Raw genomic sequence first — 20100 nt, 5'->3', positions numbered from 1 at the left:
TGGGGTGCCCGGGCTGTAGCGGGGGGCGGCACGCCGCAACGTAGCGGGTGCGGGCTGGTTACAGGCCGCACGTCTTGGTTTGGCTCCGGGTGCGCGGTTCGTTTGTGGTGTTTTATGCCGTAATGCGATCAAAGAAAGGGTGGCAAGAGCTGTGCCGTGCCTGGGCGGGGAGGGGGGTGGGAAATCACGCGTGAACAGGTGTTTTCTGTGCAAATAAAATGAGCTGCGTTTCTTCTGACGGTGATTTGTGTGGTGGCTTGGTGGAGTTCACTTATGTCTGCTAATTGCTGCAGGGGTGTGAGAGCTCAAAGGCTTTTAGGAAAAAAAATAACATATTAAAAAAACCATTAAAAATAAAGACCACACCGCTCACAGTCACGTGCTTCTTTGCAGACGAATCTTTACAACTTGGTTCAGATGTTAACTACCGATTTTGTTAGTATCTGACACACACACCTGAAAAATCCTCAGTTGAGGAGTTCAGTGCTTAAGAACGTACGTGAAGGAAGAAAGTGGCTGAGAATTGCAACTGCCGCTCGTCCTGTTGGCGGCTGCCAAGTGCGAGCCATGTCACCAGATGTGCCAGTGGTGTGAAGAAGCGTGCGAGCATCCTACCTGTCGGTGGTGTTAGCGTGCGTGCTTTTATGCAGTGTCTCTGTTGGAAGCTGTTCAAATCTGCGGTCGTACCTGGTGCACTTTTTTCATTCACCTCTCCGCTCAGCAGGTAGACAAACATGGGTGCCTACAAGTACATCCAGGAGCTATGGAGGAAAAAGCAGTCGGATGTGATGCGATTCCTCCTCCGTGTCCGCTGTTGGCAGTACCGCCAGCTGTCTGCTTTGCACCGAGCTCCCCGGCCCACCAGACCGGACAAAGCTCGCAGGCTGGGATATAAGGCCAAGCAAGGTAACGAGGCGAAGTCCGCGTGCTCCGTGATGGAGCGACCGAGTTTTATGTCAGCTTCCTTCCTTAAGTGATAGCAGAATAACAAAATCTGAAACTTAAATATTCCCCAACAACCTGAAGTGTCCTGCGTGAAATGAACTTGGTATTATAAATGTGTTAAATCGGTAGCAGTGCCCACAGCCCAAAACCGTGCTTCGTGTAATTTTGAATTCACAGCTTCTGTGGCCATTTTGGCAGATGGAGATCAAGTGGGCGTTGGCTTTAATTCTTGCTCTTGCGCTGTGTTACTACTGCAGAACTGACCGATGCTTTTAGTATCCTAGGTTTCGGGGGGGGATGTCCTTTATCCACCCATTTTTTGTCATGCCTTGCTTTGACTGTATTACAGCCGTACGTGCTTGAGCAAGCAAGATGACAAAGTTTGCACTGTCATTAGAAGACAGTTACTGGTCAGTGAAAGAAACTTGGGGAAAGTGGCCGTCCATCTGCAACTTGAGCAAATCCTTGAAACAATATGTTCGTTCACTACGTAAATATACAGCCGAGAGTCTACGCTTCTGTAACTGTGAAGTTCGTCTAGTTTCCTCATTTTTCAGTGATCAGATTTCAGCAGGGTTTATGGATAGCTTGTGCCTCAGTGCTTTATGAATGCTACTATCAGAATACGGGACTTCAGTTTTGGGGTGGTTGTTTGCTTGGGTGTTTTCAGGGTGGGAGTTTTTTGTGTTACAACGTAGCTGTAGCCGTTCTTAGTGTACTTGGAACTGCATAGTGGAAAGGTGCCGTAAACTCTGGTTTGGAAGTAAAAAATAGTCGTGACAGGACATCACTTCCCTTACTCAGTTGTGATGGGAGTAACAAAAACATCTTTTGTTAGCCACCTCCAGTTGTATGTTTTGGTGAAGATCGGTATACTGATCTGATTTTCGTGTGAAGCTTCTGGTGTTGGAAATGCAGTATGGGCATCAAAATTGTCTGGCTGTGATTTGCACTTGCTACACTACAGAATTCTTCTAGTTCCTAAGTCATCATTTCTTCTAGGTTATGTTATCTACCGTGTCCGTGTTCGTCGTGGTGGTCGGAAACGCCCAGTCCCGAAAGGTGCAACCTATGGTAAACCTGTGCATCATGGTGTTAACCAGCTGAAGTTTGCCCGGAGCCTTCAGTCTGTAGCAGAGGTGACTATTTTGGTTATTGCTCAGAAACGTGGCGGTAGGAAGGTCTTAGTCTGTAAAAGCTGAAAATATTCAGAGACAAAAAAATCCCCAAACACCTGTTTTGTTAATGTGTTGGGTAAAAGATCTCGAATACTGGTGGCAGGAAAGCGCCAGAATGTCTTGAAAAGCTGTGTTGAGACAAATGAAAAAACTACTCAGACGTTACAAATGGGGTCTGGGGAAAGTACAACTTACGTGGTTTATCGACGTTCATAGCGTATACTTATTTCTAAAGTATGCCACAATATTTGTAACGAAAAGTAGACCTACAACTAGTATAAGCCCCAGTAAAATAAAGGGTTAGGCATGAGAAATAAAAATTCAAATATGCTGAGGTGTCTTCATCACTAAATCCCACCTCTGTGTTCCCTGCCATGTTGTATGTATTACCAGTTTTAGGTAATGGTCCTTTCGCAAAGCACAGATGAGTTCTGTCTTAAAGTCTGTAGCACCTGTTTGTGTAGTAGGAGTGCCGCACAGTGTACTCGGCTGTATCACAGGATCTGAAAGCAGCATGCCAGAGACCTTCTGGTTCTTTATAAAAACCTTTGGTACCTCACAAGCACAAAGATTGGTGGTTAACTTGCTTTTAGGAGAGATGATGTTACCTGCTGAAGTACTCAAAATGGAAACTCATTTGATGAGATCTGTAAGTTTCATAATGTCACAGTAGTAGCGTTGAAGAGATGTAGTTCTCGCCTTTAGAAAAAACTCTTTCAGTGGGTTAGAATTAATATTAGTCTGCACTCACAAAAGAGACATTGTGGAAGTGTGAAGACTGCTCATTGCCTTTCCATCTTGAAGCAGAAGACTATTCTGTTCCCAGGACTTCAAAAATATTCCTAAGTGACTTCAGCAAGTTGAATACGGTGCGTTTTTTTAAAAGGGGAAAAAAAAAACCATAAATGGGACATGCTAATTTAAAAGAAACACAGATGATGAGTTTGAATTAAAAATGCAATTCTGTGTCTTCAGTGCTCATGGCATGCTCTTCATATATGCTGTTACCAGATATCTGATGGCTAATCACATGCTCACTTGTGGTGACAGCTCATGGAAGAGGTTGTTGGCCCTCAGTTTTAGTTCAAAATTTTCTGAATCTGACATGCTCTTTCCTGGAAGACTTAGATTTTTCCAATAGAAATATTATAGAAATAGAAAACCTCCATTGTGGCTACCATCCCCACACAGAAGCTGGTTGAGGGTGGTTGGTGTTCTAATGTTTAATGTATGTGTTGCACTCACATGCCGGAATAAAACAAGGACTTGAAAGAATTTTATTACATATGCAGAAAATGACTAGTCAAGTGCTGTTTAGTGGAAGACTGTAGTAATAGGTTGGGATCGCACTGGGACAGAAGATGGGTGGGCTCCATTGGTTCATACTTTCCCATGGTGATGATAAAGGCCTAGGATTAAACACACTTTTAGTGTTTTAAATAAGGAGCGTTCTTGACAGGAGAGGCAGATGGAGTTGCATAATTGATATTTTCTGCTTTGTTTTGTTTTCTAAACTAAGATTGCTTCTTTCCAACCACAAGTGAGGATAGGAATAGGAAGCACTAATATACCAGCAGTGGAACAAAGACTTGTTACATCAGCTGTTTTCTTTTCTCCTATCAGTACGGGCTTATTCTCTGCAGAAATGTCTTTCTCCCCTGTAGCTTTGGATGTGCAAATCGATCAGTCTTTCATAACTTCCCACAAAAGATTGTTCCGTGGCCCCAAGTGCAGCTTGTGCTCTTCATCTTCACGTTAAAGTTGTTTTTAACTCCGTGTATTTACTTATTGGGTGCTTCTGTGTACAAAGTAGTTCTGTCTTTTGTCAACCAAGCACCTTCCTCCTTACAGTCTTTAAAACCCATTTCATGTAGGGATCCAAGCAGCCTTTTTTTTTTTTTTTTTAAATACAGCATTCCTTTCAGCTATTTTTCTTGCACCTTTGCAACTGGAAGGGGAACAGTTCTTTTAGGAAGAGAGGGTCTCTCAGGGCAAACTGAGAGAAATTTCTAGCACCTACAAAATTTTAGGTTTGAGTTATTCATATCTTTCTGCATGAAGAGTGCCCTGCATCCATGATTTTACAGCCTTTTGCATTTATTTTTTTTTCCCCTAGGAACGTGCTGGCCGTCACTGTGGGGCTCTGAGAGTCTTGAACTCGTATTGGGTGGGTGAAGATTCCACTTACAAGTTTTTCGAAGTGATCCTGATTGATCCCTTCCATAAGACCATCAGGCGCAACCCTGATACCCAATGGATCACCAAACCCGTTCACAAGCACAGAGAGATGCGTGGGCTGACATCGGCCGGGCGGAAGAGTCGTGGTCTTGGCAAGGGCCACAAATTCCACCACACCATTGGTGGCTCACGTCGTGCTGCCTGGAGAAGACGCAATACCCTGCAGCTGCACCGTTACCGTTAATTCTTGTAAATGTAACGATTTAATAAAGCTGATGCAGGTTGTTGAATTTAACAAGTGCTTCTGCGGCTTCTTGGTTTATGTGGAGAAGTGTAGAGTTCTCCAGGAGTTCAGTTGTTTCCATATTTTGAAAGGTTTTTGAAAATGTAATTTGACATTTGTGAAGATTGTAGGCCCCGAGCATGGAGTTCTGCGATGGGTTTCACTTTTGATAAGACTGAAGAGACATGCGCAGTGTGAATTGAAAGCTTAATGGCTAGTCCATGTTCTTTTTTCTGTTGGTCTGAGTATACTTCACTGTCTTGCAAGTTGGGGTCTGTGTGTCCTGTGCTTAGACTGAAGGCCAGCTTTGATCTTGTGCAATGAGATGTAAAATGAAAGTGCTAGTTTATTTTTTATAGGTGATTAAATACTAATGGCAATTTTATTTTCCAAGTTCTGTTTTTTTGTACATCTTCAGTATGAAACCAGCTCTTGAGCCTGTGTTATCTGCAAACATAGGCTAAATCGGCTAAGCACGGAATAGAAAGGTAAGGCTTGCTCTATTCGTTAAAGTGTGCAGTATTTTAAATATGGACACTTCACAAAGAACTATGCGATGTTTCAGGCTGACTAATAAAATATTGACTGTAGAGTAGGTATTACTCCATTTGTGCAAGATTCCAGGCTGTTCATTTTGCAGTGGAGACTGTTTCTTAGACCTGCCTTTTGATACCAGAACAGAGAACCTTTCTCTAGTGTTAAAAGAGCTGCATTCTGATTTATTCTGCATGGTCAGGTAGTAGAAATAATCACATTTGGGTGACAGTTACAGATGAATGTATTTTAAGCTACATTTTGTGAAATTACAGTGTGACCTTTCAGCGTGAAGTCAAATTGCACGAAAATGCTGAGAGGAGGATAACTACAATTTCTGGTAAATTAGCTGCACGGCTGTCTTAGCTTCACAGATTTTGTACCGTGTCCATTGGGTAGTGGTAGGAAAAGGGATTGACAGAAGGCCTAAGAAGTAGCCGTGTCTTCCTGGAGCTTCAACTTGGGATGTGGAAAAGTTTTTAAACAACAGAAAACTAATGCCGAGACTGAAATGTCCAAGATTTGCCCTTAAATTAACTTTGCTCTTTTAAGTTCTTGCAGGAGGACTGTAGCCTGGAGACTCTCGGCAGCATGTTCATAAAGCCAGGAGGAACAGCTCAAGAGGGCAATCCCCTGCCATGTTTTGTTCGGCTCAAACAAGCAAAAAAAAATTAAAAAGGATTCTTTTGTAGCTATGTTAAGAAGTGCGATCTGCTCCTCTAAAGAAGGTAGATTTTTTTTTTTTTTAACCTTTCCTGTGAGGGAGGAACTAGTATTAGAAAGAAGAGGATTCTTGAAAGCAGCCCCTGTGATGGTGTAGGACAGGAAATGGAAGTTCCCTGTCGTCGGACTCCTAGGAGTCTGGTGATAACTGCACCAGAGCTCGTTAAGCCGTTCGGGACCCTTGCCATTGATGGGGCAGTCAGCATTAATGCTGTGTCACTTGCCAGGGTTCAAAACTTCGGCGCGTGGGGGATGTCTTCAGTGAGACTTGCCTGAGTGAGGTTCCCCCCCGTGGTCCTGTAGCTTTTTGAACGTTAAAAAAGGGGGGAAATACTGTCCCCTCCAAAGTTTATTGAAATCTACTGATGCAAGTGTATTTTAGAGGGTATGGTATTGGTCAGACTAGCTAAGGAATTTGAAACGGATGGGACTGTCTTCAGTGTGGGTACATACAGCTCGTCCCAAGACTGCAGGAAATCAGGTAGCCTTAGCACCTTCTCACACTGAAAGTATCTTACGCTCTGTTAAACAGTGTTTTGGGTTGGAAGGAGGGGAAATTGCAGTGCAGTACTTGTGTGAAGAGGAAAGGCAAATTATCTTTTTATTAAAATCTGTTTAAAAAAGGCAAAACGTTGGGGGAAAAAAACTTTTGTTTGGGGTTGTTAGCTTGGGAAAGCAGGTTTAGAGAGAGGTCATGTGGTCTCTGCCTTTCCTCCTTGATTTTTGAACCTGTTGTGCAAGTTCAACAGAGATTACAAGTCTGTTCCTTACGAGTTTGGTGAAAATCAGTCATCTGAGACAGTAGCCCTGGTGAGAAGCTGTTACTTGAGTTCAACCTTCCTTATACACCAAGAGTCTGCCTGAAACATGGATACTAAGCTGTAGCTGAAGGGGGTTGGGGCGAGGGAAGAGGAAGCAGCAGGAGTTTCACTGGTGAAATTTATTGAGACACGGAGGAATCCAATAATTGATTTCCAAGCCATCTACTTGGCTCTGCTTGCAGGACTGCTTATTTCTCAGTCTGAACAGGCATGTTTTAGACGTAATTAAAAGAGCTGTCTGGTTTCTAGGCAAGACAAAATGAGCACCACCGTTAAACTGCAGAGAAACGGGGCTGTACAGTACCAGCCTATTTCAGCCTGACACCAGGTGCTGTTGAAAATAGTTGACTGTAAGCTTTTATTAGGCTGGATTTCACTTTTGTGTAAGCCACCTAGATATCGCTTAGCCTTTGGTAGAACGTGAGGGCCTGGCAAGTAATTCAGCTCCTGTTAGAAACTAATTCTGTCCTGAAGGGTGGGATGTGTAAAAACGGATTGTGTGATTTAGCAATTGCTTTAAACAAGCAGGTAGTAGACTCCCTTCCACGTAGCTAATAGAAGTGCTCATTACGTGGCAACACTAGCTAAGTTGAAAAGCACAGACCACACTAATCAACAGTGAGTGTAATTGTTTCCTTATGTTGCCTCCCAAGTGTTGGGAGTCTCTGCAAGGCAGCTGTGTGCTGCTGGGCGAGGGACGCTGGTGCGCTGCCTGCGGTAGGCACAGATGCTGACGGAGGGGGCGGTTGGCTGCTTCCTTGCAGCAGAAGGTCATTGAATGTCACTGGTGATTTTGTGGGGGTCTTAGAATGAAGTAATTAGCGATGGAGGAGAGTAATAGCTGGACTTGCTCACTTATCTCTGTCCTTGTAATGCAGCAGTTGTTCACTAGCCTTGACCCAGTGAGAAAAGTGACTGCATGTGAACAGTCCCGTCCAGCTAATGAATTAAAAAGCTGGAGTCTAAAAATAGAGCCTGATTCCTACTCTTTTAAATCTACTTTCTCTCCAAGATGGGGAAAAAACGCCATCTTTTTTGTCCTTGTATGGCTCTTTTCTTTTGCAGCACACACAAGTCTAGTTCTGAGAGTATCAAGCCAAAATACCCAGAGTGATGGAAACACTGCTTCAGCCACAAAAAAAGCAATTTGGATTTGAGTTGGACACTTTTCTGGGGCTTTGAGCAAGCACCAACTTTTTGATCCAATCCTTTTCAAGTAATTGCTTGGAATGTAAAGCTGTATAAAAGGACGGTGAGCCTGTGGGTTGTTCTTCTCTTCATGTGTCAAGGTTCTGAATCAGCCTCAATTTAGCAATTACACACAGAGTGTTTAGGTTGCAAAGTCTAGCTCCCTGAAGTTAGGAAGTGCCTGAGCTACACTGCTTACGCAACCTTTAATTTGGTGGCTATCCTGCTCTTACCTAATGTGCCAGAAGAGGCCTCTGGCAAAGCCAGGACTGGAACCCCGTTCTTCTGGGCCCCTTGTCACTGCCTGAAATTTAAGAGAGCATGCTTCTCTTCGGTATCAAATGATGTTCAATGATATCCTCTAATTAAAGGCTCTTCTGTAATGAAGGTGACATTTAATCTCATTAAATGCTGTCAACTCTCCATCATTCAGGGAAACTGAGAACTGGGGTATCCTGGAGATCAGGGAGCTCGGTGGGAGCAGATGAGTGATTAAGCTAAGCCTGGCTCTGTTAAGATCAATGCTGGCTCAGAGCGCTCTCTCAGATGGAAGGTAGCCCCCTTCCGAGCCTGCTCAGGTCTCCCTGCATCGCCTTCCTGGTACCAGGCTTTAGAAAAACCCTGGCTAGTTAATATGCTGGGCTGGAGCTGGCTCCTTATGGGTTTTGCAGCCTGTATCTTGTGAAAGGGCTGTAGAGGCATACCTCTGGACCCAAGCTGAATGTCCATGTGCAAGCTGAGAAGTTCACGTGGAAACACAACAATCAAGAGGCACACTGGAGACAAAGAAGAAACGGAGAAGGCAGAAGAAGAGGACAAATCACCTGGCTTCCAGCTGGGCTTGTTAGTACCCCGGTGCTGCCTGGTGACAAGAATGCATTGCAGAGGAGGCTACGGGGTCCTGCAGGGTGCAGCAGCCAAGTTGGCGTGATGCAGTCCCCGGGATATAAACCTGGCTGGACCCAGGGCTCAACACAGAACTAGCTCAGGGTGCCCGTGTCTCTGGTGTTAATCTGCAACCCCGACAGACTTGGCAGTGGCTGCACTTCACCAAACGCAGAGCAGAAGGACGGTGCTGAGAACCGTAGGCTGTGAAAGGCACTACGTCCAACGCTCGAGCCCTCTGTCTTCCAGGCCTCATCACCGGGCTGTGTGTCGATAGACAGAACAGCAGGCAGAAGCCGAGACCCTGTTACACTCTGCGTTGTGTTCACACGTGTAACAAAAACGAGTCGCCATCCCCAGAGAGCTCATACGCCAAGTGGAGGAAATAGCTCATTAGTCCGGTGTTCATTTATTCATACATTTTTCTTCCAGCATTGTTTTTCTGTGACTAATAAGCAATTATTTGAACCCTTTCCTTGTATGAGAATCGCGGCTCTTCAACTCATCTGCTGTTACAATCCAGCGGCCTCTCTCACGGGTTTCGTGATTAGTCAGATGAGTTTAGATAGCAAGTTATGCAATCTTTATAAATAATATGTTTTGAGCTCTGTGTTTTCAGTTCATTCAGAGCTATATATAAAAATGATGTCTTATAAGTTGCTAAGTTGTTTGCAGCTATTTGGAAAGCAGTTTTGTCAACGCACGGTTAAACAGTCATAGTAAAGCTTTTAAGTAAAATAGAAAATTTCATATTATTTTCACTTTCTTTACAACTTATTGCTACAGATGTTGATGGAGAACATCTGCTTACAATCTTTTTTTTACAGAAAAAGACACAAAGATTCAGCTACACAATAAAAATCAAGGACAGATAAACCAGTTAATATTTATAAATCTAGGAAAAGAGGTGGAAATAAAAGGAACTTCCTTGATTTCTTTAATAGAATTGTACGTACATTATTTATACAAAGTACATGATTCAATTGATTCTATGGAATCTGAAGAATATTTCCCACGTAGGTAGTTTTATTTCTGACAGGTGCCTGGTTGTCCATTCTTAACAGATACAGACTAAAAACCCGTACGAACTGATAGTGAGAGACCAAGTTTTTCACGTTAAGGCCAATGATTTGTACTGGGAAGATGACGACTGCCCTTTATGTGTGATACACGTTTTAGACTACACTTGCTGTTTGGGTTTTGGACCCTGTTTTACCCAAACAGCATTTTAAAGCAACAGTTATACCATATCCATGGGAAACAAAAAATAAATGAATTACTATCATGGGTTACACTGGAAACCCAATTCTTAGATTTATGATTTACGTTGCCGAGACGGAAGAAAGGAGAAAAGAAAACAACCCACTGTGAACAACAGAATCACAGTTCTAACTCCTGAGGCTAAATGAAAAACTCCACTATAATTATTATTTTCATTGGCTAGTTTAATAAAAATACAAGAATCATAAAACTATGGAAAACATATGGCATACACGAGTTCACTCTTCTCCAGTCATGGTCCCATCCGTTTAGGACTGAAAACTTTAAAATACCTGTCTAATAAACAATCTTGCCTTCTCATAGGTGTCATTCTGGCAACATTATGAAGTTTTAATTTATTTTAAGAAAAATATTTTTAAAATAAGGAAAAAAGAGATTTGTTTTGGGCCTGAATAATTATTTTAGCCAGATTATGAGTGTGCAGAAATGAACTGCAGAACTGGAATTTTGTCCAAATCATAATGAAGACTGAAACTTGATGTTTTTTGCAGATTTTGCAAATTGTCCTAAAATCATATTAATTGCATTACAATTTGAATATTGAATTGTATGGGCCTTTCATAGGACTTTTGTAACAGCAGTAGAGGTTGAAGCAATTTCATCATATGCAGAGGAGTGAGATGGAGAACCGGGGAAGCGATTACCTTCCACCTCTCCCCCCTTTGGCCCCTGAAGTGGTAACCCTGGACCAGCTCTTTTGGCACCTACCAGCCAACCCAACCTGACCCAGCTCGTTTCTCCTGGGCTTATTACAGCCCTGTGCAACAGAGTACTGCTTGCTGCTGACTTGGTTCTTTTTCTTGTTGCTGTTCAATATCAGTGAGATTGCCAAAGTTGTAGCCGTTTGGGTTTGTAAAAAAAATGAGCTTCTCAGCTTTGTGTGCCAACAGCGTTGTCAGAAGAGCTGACTCCAGCTGTCTATCAGGCACGGCGGGGAGGAGAAGCAGTAGGAGAGCAGTAGGTCTGAGCTGGCCAGCTTTGAGGCAGGAGACTTCCTAATTCAAAGATAGACCCAGTGTAATATGTCCCGCTGACATCCGTGACCCAGGACCAGATTAAGACTTGGCATTGCCTCAAAGGGAAAAAAAAAAAAGTGTGAGCTAATCAAGCCCCTGGCTCTGGTGACAGGAGAGGGGATACAGCGTTTGGCAGTGCCCGGACTCCCACCATGCGAACAGCCGTGCAGGGCCAGTCCGGAGGTCTAAGCACGGTGTCCGCTTCTGACAGGGGCCAGTGATGGGTGTTTGGAGAAAGGTTGGTGAGCATGGAGCAAGTCCAGCCCCGCACGTAGCATCTCAGGTTTTCTGAAGAGCAGGGTGAGGATTTCTGCGCACCGCGGTTGCCCTCGGACTGTTCCTGCTCAGTAACTGCAGCGGGACCTGTGTGCCAACAGCCACCCAGGACAGCTGCAAGCTGCGACATCCAGAGCTAGCTGGGAACTCCCACGGGGCTTCTGGCTCAGCACGAGCACAGGCTGCATCCGTACGCGGAATGGCATCTGAAGGTAGATAAAGAGAAAATGATTGCCTTGACTCACAGGTGCCTCCTGTAATTTGAAATGGGAAGTGGAAATCTAACCTGTTTTGATGGTCTGCTCCTGGATGCCACTGAACCAGAGACTTTCCAGATGACTCAGAGCAAGACGGTTGTTGCCTGAGAACTGCTGTATCAAGGATTTGGCAGGATTATATAACAAGCAGTTGTCCTTCACCGCTGATAATGTGCCTTCTCTGTGAGATTTGTGCTTACAGTTGACCAGTTTTGAGGAACTGCATTAAAACAAAATGGCAAGTGCCTGGAGGCATTTTCAGGATGCAGCCGAGCTCCTGCCCGGAACAGACCTATTACTTGTTTCTGGACATTGTGCTACAGTTGTTCAGGAAGGGAAGATAAAAATTTCGCTGCTAGCCTCATGATGCCACCCATTCCTTTGCAGTGGTCCCGTTTAAGTTGTGTTTAGCATGGTGTGCCTCGCTCTATTTAGCGAAAGCGCTAAAACTAGTTGTGGAGAATGTACCTGTTTCTTCACAGTTAAAATGGCTAAGGTTCAGAGAGTGATCTTTTTGCTTTTTGGGAGCTGGGGCAAAGCTGGATTCTTTTGTGTGCTTGAATTTTGCTATGTCTCTTTCAGTGCCTGTGCTGGTTTTGGCTGGGATAGAGTTAATTTTCTTCAGAGTAGCTGGTATGGGGCTATGTTCTGGATTTGTGCTGGAAACAGTGTTGATAATACAGGGATGTTTTAGTTACTGCTGAGCAGTGCTTACACAGAGTCAAGGCCTCTTCTGCTTCTCACCCCACCCCACCAGTGAGCAGACTAGGGGTGCACAAGAAGCTGGGACAGCTGACCCCAAACTGACCACAGGGATATTCCACACCATATGACGTCATGCTCAGCATATAAAGCTGGGGGAAGAAGGAGGAAGGGGGGGACGTTTGGAGTGATGGCTTTTGTCTTCCCAAGTAACCGTTAGGCGTGATGGAGCCCTGCTTTCCTGGAGATGGCTGAACACCTGCCTGCCGATGGGAAGTAGTAAATGAATTCCTTGTTTTGCTTTGCTTGCATGCGCAGCTTTTGCTTTACTTATTAAACTGCCTTTTTCTCTACCCACGAGTTTTCTCACTTTTACTCTTCCAATTCCCTCCCCCACCCCACCGGGGGGAAGTGAGCGAGCAGCTGTGTGGGGCTTAGCTGCCGGCTGGGGTTAAACCACGACAGTGCCCCTCCTGGAAAAGTTTGTACTGCATTGAGCGTTGGTGAAAATTGTCAGTGTTTGTAGCTGGAGGTTAAGAAGATCCTTTCTATCCTCAAAAAAAGTGCTTGCATTCTCCCAGTTCAGAAAAAAACCCAGAAGAAACAGGAATGCTCCTTTTTGTTAATGTCCGATATCACCTTTTGGAGAAGATAATTGATTGTGGCAGGGAGTTCCAAGAGTATTTTCAGTCCCTGGAGCTGTGTTTGAGACCCTAGCTGGGGATCACATGTATTCGCTGATGTTCACGTAGCAATAGATGAAGTGACCATGATGATTTTGTTAAAACTGTAAGTGCCTCACCAGGAGGTTCTGTTGGCTTGCCCATGATCACTAGAAGGAATGAGTGAATTCGCTTCATTCCTTCTTATTTGTAATGGTTTAGAGCAGAAAGTTCTCACTCTGACTTACTGTAGAGAGCCAGTTTTGCCGTGCGTGAAGCTGATAGCTGAATCTGACTAAATGCATGTCTGCCTGTATTCACGAGGCAGATAATATCCAGCTCTGTTTCCATCACATCAAATACAAATGGTCCCTTAATAGGAATAGCATTGTGTCAGGAGTAATCTGGGCAAGTCGCTGAGGCATAACACAGACAGGCCCAAGATTCAGGACAGCCAGAGGGGTCAGTATTTCCACTGCTTGTGCAAGTGCCAAACTGACAAGTGCAGATTAGTTTGGATCCACAGCACTGTTTGTATCCAGAGATAGCCCACAAACATATTTCTAAGACCCTGCAAAAATAATTTGGATCTTACGCTGCCGTTACATGATTACAACCTTTTTGCTTTCAGTAGAGTTATTCCAGATTTATCTGGAATCCAAGTTATTTTAAGAAGCATTGTGTATTTGCAAAATAGTTTGAATATCTAAGGTTTGTTTCTAGTAGGCTTTCACTCTTGCTACCAATGCCTTGCACAGAATTTTATAAGGGAAACTACATTTGTTTTAGCAGTTAGGTTTTTATAGCTGGAAGCAATTTTCTTTAGTGTAACATTTCAGAAGCCCTTTATGGCTGGCGATATTTCATTGAATGCCTGAAGATTGAGACCTACTGCATGACTCTATCATGTATAAAGCTTATTATCTGACATAATTTGGTGCATAGCAGGCTTATTTATTTAAAAGGTCACACAATCATATTTCACCACTGGTAATGGCATTTTTATCCATTTAATAGGTTTATCCTAAAGCATATTTATTCCTAATGCATTTTATTCAGAAGCCAGTTAATAACTTTAACTCTTCAGGCTCTTAGCAGAATAGAGAAGCCAGCATTTTGGAACAAGAATTTGACCAGTTGGGCCTAATCCAGGAGGACACAAGGTCTGATACGGTTTTCCATGCATCATCTCCTGATACAACTCAGCACCTTGAAGCATTAGGCCTTAGATCATCTTTTGACCTTCAAGTTAGCCAGGGTGAGACAGCGATCGGGGAAAAAAAACACTGCACTATATAGAGCTGCTGAAAGTCTGAAGCTGTCCGGGCCCTTAAACTGCCAGCTATCCTTTGGGTAGTTACAGGTAATAATTCTTGGGGCCAAAATATGTTTTGGTTTATTCCCCAGAGAAATGTTACTGATTTGAATATAGTTGCCTTTGTTTTGCCTGGATGTAAAAAGGCAGTCCTCTCTCTCGGGGCCAATGCACAGGGACCAATGGCACCTGTAATGAAAGGCTGTTCGTTTTCTACAATCTTGGGCTGTTTAGGGCCCAGATATGGGTAGCATTTGCCTCTGTTCATGACTGAGCTGAGTTTTCTCTGGGATTTTCCTTGTAAAACATGCCAGTAATCACAATAAGCTTGTGCTGCTCCAGAGGAGAGAAGCAAGGGCGACACGCAAAACCTTGCAGGAGATGTGGGTGACATTTCTGGCTTTGTGTCCCCTCCATATGACCTGCAGAGTTTTCCCAAGACAAGGAGAAGGCATCATTTGCATCTCTGTTCTGCCCAGGACTGAGCTTTGCGTTTGTGTTACACTACATCGCTCCAAGGATTAACACAGTTTACGAAGAGAAAAAGCAAACTGGATTTATGTTTTGGAGGCCCGGAGGGTTCAGAAGGAAAATGGTGGAGCCGAGCTACATGACTTCTGAAGCAATGGTTTTGAGCCGGTGACAGCAATGCCACCACACTTGGGGATGTACTGGCCAGCACCGTGCCGGTGTCACGCAACGCCGAGGTGATCGCTGGCAGCCTGCAGCTTGGGTAATTTCCTGGTGAGCGTTGGTGCTTTGAAATAAGATGCTCTGCAGGACACTGTGATATAAGAGAGTTTGAAAAAGGCAGAAGAAAATCCAGTCTTAGAAAGATGTTTACTACAAAGGACACCAGAGGGAGAAATGCAGTTGCCCCTGGAGAGGATTGGGTGGTGGGGAGAAGGGACTGGCAGCTGACAGAGCAAAAGGCAGCAGTTGTGTGCTGACTGTGCCTTCAATGCAACACTGCTCATGTCTTCTCCGAGACAGTACAATGTGTCATTAGAAATCACCTGTAGTTAAGTCACGTAAGTCTCGGTGTTTCAGTGAAAGTAAAGGGTAGCCCTTTATGCATCCTTTGCACAATCCATTCTGCTTCTCTCCCCAAAATCACGATTGGCCCAACCAAAGCAATAAATATTCTCATCTTTCTTTCATTAGCTGATGATTTTATTTCTGGATAAATAGATGACGTACCAGCAGATTAAGTAACTTATAGCACAAAAAGGGAAAGGTGGCCAGTGATATTACTGCCATGTAATATAGGCTTAATTAATGCAAAACTAATGCTTTGTCTTTCTGGACTAAAGGTCCAAGTCCTCACCTTCCATTGAAATCTGCAGGGGCAGCTGAGGCTAGTTGTAATATGTCACTATTGCATGAGGTTATTTCCCACCATTTTGACCAGCCTAGAAGGCCACTTGTATTATCCATTTATGTGAATAAAAAGCACACCTGCAATAGCACTAGGTAAGAGAGAAAAGCAGAAGTGTTACATGCTTCAGGCCATAAACCGCCTGCTAAAGAGCTGAATCAGGAAGAAAATTACCCTATGGGCAAGTTAGTATATAACTGTCTATTATGAGCCTTTATATCTTCCTCCAAGGCTCTGATACTTGGCGCTGAGAGACAGGATGTGCACGCGGGGGAATGGTTTGTGAGCCAGTTCCTCTGTTTCGGTTATACTTAGCTCCGTGACTACACGGCTCCCGGTACCTAAGCTAGTTGCATTCGTGTCATGTAGGCATGCCCATAATGGGTAGGCTTTAAATGATTCTATATTTAGCTTTTGCTTCTTCCTAAAGCGTTCTGCACACATTCAGCCTGTGAAGGGATGTGATGACAAGCTAAAGACCTCTGGGACCTCCTTATCAGGATTTCTCTTCAACAGAGAGAGAGAAAAAAGGGCAACAATCTGAAGACTTAGATACATATGTGAAATAGAAATGGAGAATAAGTAGGGCAAGGGGTCAGAAAACACTGTGTAGGGCTTGACCCAAGCCGACTCTAATCGATAGAAAAATTTCCACTGGCTTCCAGAGGCTAAGAGTACTTAGACGAGTTATTGCTATTTATATCATTTAATGTAGGAAAGAAGTCACGGTTATAGCTATCATTATAATGACTTTTAGAGGGCAATATTTAAGCTAGTAACTGAAGATAGCAAGTAAATCTTTGCTTTAAAGAAGCTGGAAATGCAAGGATAGGTTTGGTATCAGCTGCCTCACCTAAGAGAAGTGTACTTGTATGAACTAGTTCCACCTGCAGTTGTGGAGCACAAATCATTCAGGACAGACAGATTACGGAGGGTTTCAGAAGGATCTCCTCAAACAGACTGACCGGACAGAAAAACAGTGACGAAGTATTTTATATGGGGGAAAATAAGTTTCATTATATGTAAACCATTGTAATCTGTAAATGACCAGGGAAGAGCACTTGGACTCACTGTAGATCTGTGCATATGTCAGCATTGTTATGAGCATCAGTCAAAAGGACAAATAAGAGGTTAGGAATTTTTTCCTGAGGATTATTTCCTTATTTCCAAGGAACAAAGAAACAGAAAACATCAGGAGTTGTTGGGGCTTGAAAAGGTGCTGCTCCTTGGCACTCTTCATGTAAACAATTTTTTTTTCTCTTTGCAAAGTATATATTTGGGTATCATATTAATATTGTAAATGTGCCAGGCACTGAAGAAATCCAGCTCGTCCAAAAGCAGACAAATGCCTGCTGATGGAAACTCCTACGTTCCTGGCTGGTGTGTGGATGTTTACTGGGATTAGGAGGGCCTCTCCACAGGCACAGAAAGGTGCAGGCATTCTGTCCCAACCTGAGCAACCACCAGCATTTCAGGCCTGAGGAAAAAGAGTCATCAGCCTCCACATACCTCTGGTGAGGTGGCCAAAGTGCATCCTGTCCCACCATCCAGCTATCAACTGCACTTAACAGTTAAGTGAGCATTAGTTGCTGCAACACTGTTGTGCCGTCTCCCATCCAGAGGTAGGAGAGTCTGTAGCACAGCTGGGAGTCACTCTTCAACCTCTGGAATTTAAACATGCGGTTTTAGCTACTCCACATTTGTGGGGTGGGGGGCAAGAGGAGGAAATGTTTGTGTTCCTTCCCTTTTTTTTTTTGTTGTCTTTGCCGGTGGGTGGGGGAAGGGGGTTGTAGAAGCTTTCCGTCCCACCCGCTGTGATTTTTCCCCTCTTCTGCCCCTTGACGTATCAATGCCTCACTTCAGCCTCTTCCCAGAACCACAAGACTTCTGCAGAGGGCAGGACCCTCAGCAACTGGAGGCTGAAGGATTCAGAGGAGTGACCAAACACAAGGACTCCTGATCGCTCTTCAGGTAGTCATCCTAGTGCCTGCCCGTCCTTTGGGTTGGAGAGGTGCCACGCCACTGTGAATGCCAGCAGTACACTGCCTCTCCATAATGCCAGGATTCGTTTTGCCCTTCGTGGAGGGGTGAACAACACGGAGGGAACCATGTCTCCTCGTGGGGATCGGGGAATATCCACTGAGCATCACATCTTGAAGAGAAGTGACAGCTCAGCAAGTAACACTAGAGCTTTAGGGGCCAAGCTAGGGTCAAAGAGAAGCCCCTCAAGAAGAAGCCCAGGCACCACGACTTGGTCAGCACCCAGAGCCACGGGTTATTGTGCCAGGTGGTTTTTTTGTGTGGGATTTGGAAGAGGTAGGTGGAAAGAGGCTCCAAGAAAAAATTGGCTCTCATATTGCAACCCATTGGCAGAGCGTTGTCTTCCCCCAGATTACAGGGCAGAATAAAAACCTTGGTGCTAAGATGGTTTTCTCTTCCAAACACTGAAGCTCCTCTCATGGACTACTGTAGGAGTCCATACCTTCATGCTGACCAGCAGACCTATAGCATAGGAGTGGACAGGGCCATTTCTGAGACCTTCTCCATTAGGAACTCTAGGATGGGAGTAACACTGGTTGCACCATCCTGTGGCTACCCACAGCCAGCTCTACCTGCTGGACCCTCTCAGGAAACACACCTTTTGGCTTCCTCTGATGTTGTGGACAAGGATCCTGAGTGGAAGGCTGGGTGGTGGGCCCATTACTTGCTTTTGCCATACTTAGGCACTTCCGTCCCTAAGAGAAGTGCTTGGCTCTTGCATCCCACGTGTGTGCGTGGAGCCACCTCAGGGAAGAAACCGGAGAGGATGTAGTATGGGAGCACAGGGAGCAGTCCAAGGTCATTAAGGAAGGCGTTGATCTGAGATATGAGACAGAAGCGAAATAAAGGCATTCTTGAAGATGGGTGGGGGGTGGCTCCAGGGCTGCAAAGTGCAGTGCCAGAGGCAAGAGGAGGCTGAAACTGCTATAATGATCCCCGAGAGTCTCAAAAGCAGATGGTAGAAGATATTAGAGGCTGGAATCACTCTGGGAGGGACAAAGTCCTGTCCTGGCGGTAAATAGGAGAGACTGAGATCGGGAACAATAGTGTGACGGCCTCTCCCTACGGCATCCTATGAAGCTGTGTACGTTGCCTTTCCCATTTGTCCCGCCAGGCAGGAGCAGCAGCATTTGTCCTTGCCCACAAAGGAAGTGGAGGAGCAGTCCTTCCCTTTATTGGCCACTCTCAGGAATTGAGTCCATGGACCCGAAAAACCTGGAGCCTCCCTTGAGCACCACAGACTGCCTGCAGGCCAGGTGGACCTTTGGTCTGAGTGTCAGCGTCTGCATACTCACCTCTGAGTGCATCACTTCCATGACTGCCTGCAAATTGAAGTCTCCTGCCTTATCCAACAGCAAGAGCTGAAGTTCTGTAGTTTTTTTAGCAGTCTCGGTGAACATCTAGGGGTGGTAACCCACTGGTTAGTAAATATTAGATAAGCATCGCGTCTAATCTTTAATGCTTTGCCAAAATCCAAAAATAACAACAACAAAAAAAAAATATCCCAGAGACAGAGAATGCACGGGCAGAGAGTACTTGCTCTGCTGTTGTTCGTGATGTTTAGCTTGGTTTCCTAAGCGAACTTGATTTATACACTATCTTCTCCTTTGAGTTTGTCGGCCAATTTCAGCTGCTGAGAGGTTTGACGTGGCAGGATGGGCTGATCTCAAACACATCAAACTTGTGCTTGGTCCACGAAGACCAGCAGCCAGGCGGAGGCGCGAGACGGAGACCCAGCCAGGTGCCCTGGGCATGGGGAGGGAGGGTGGGACATTGTGCCCCATACCTGGCCATGCCCAGAGCACTGAGCACTGCTTGGCGGCCAGCCGAGCAGGCAGGGGCTGCGCGAGAGAGTCAGAGGGCAAACGTGGCAGGGCTTAGGAAGGCAGTTTGGAGTTGGTATGAGAAGGAGAACTGGGAATATGAGGACGACAAGAAGCTTTTGCCATAGGAAATCGGGGATGGGGGATGGAGGGCCTGGAGGTGGCGGTGGGTGCTGTGTGTGGACCAAGAGGAAAGCTGGATGCCCCCCAGCCACTTGGCCAGAGGGGGAAAAACGGGAAAACTCACCCATTTACCTTATTCGAGAAGCGAGGAAGCTCACCCAAACTGACCTGTTTACCTCATTTGAGAAGAGAGGAAACTCACCCAAATTAGGAGGCGGTAGACTACATTTAGCTGCGTTTAACCTCTGCTTGTTAACCTCATTTAACCCCACCGCCTCCTTCTCAGTCTGGAGGTCAAAATACACCATGAAGCGACGCATCTCCCTCTGCCTCCCGGGGGCCCAGGAAGGACAGAGCTTCGTTTTGGGCTCTGCGTTCACTTCATGGAGACCCCATTCCCCGCCCTCCTTATTGTCGTGGCGGGTTTTCTTTGTGGGTTCCCTTCTGGGAGCGGGAGATGGGAGAGGGTGCGGCCCCCCCCGGCGGGGACAT

At 45.0% G+C, this 20100-nt stretch overlaps 1 protein-coding gene across 1 annotated transcript; it reads left to right on the top strand.

The window, feature by feature from the left end:
• The first annotated feature begins 699 nt into the window (after positions 1–699).
• On the top strand, positions 700–4964 carry RPL15 (ribosomal protein L15). Its single transcript, XM_009324190.1, has 3 exons — positions 700–906; positions 1948–2084; positions 4240–4964. The coding sequence occupies exons 1-3, from the start codon at positions 735–737 to the stop codon at positions 4543–4545; spliced, it is 615 nt and encodes a 204-aa protein (XP_009322465.1). The 5' UTR covers positions 700–734; the 3' UTR covers positions 4546–4964.
• Positions 4965–20100: the final 15136 nt, after the last annotated feature.

The sequence above is a fragment of the Pygoscelis adeliae genome, unplaced genomic scaffold (assembly GCF_000699105.1).
Source record: "Pygoscelis adeliae isolate BGI_AS28 unplaced genomic scaffold, ASM69910v1 Scaffold25, whole genome shotgun sequence".
Taxonomy (NCBI): domain Eukaryota; kingdom Metazoa; phylum Chordata; class Aves; order Sphenisciformes; family Spheniscidae; genus Pygoscelis; species Pygoscelis adeliae.
This window is presented reverse-complemented; position numbering and strand designations above follow the sequence as displayed.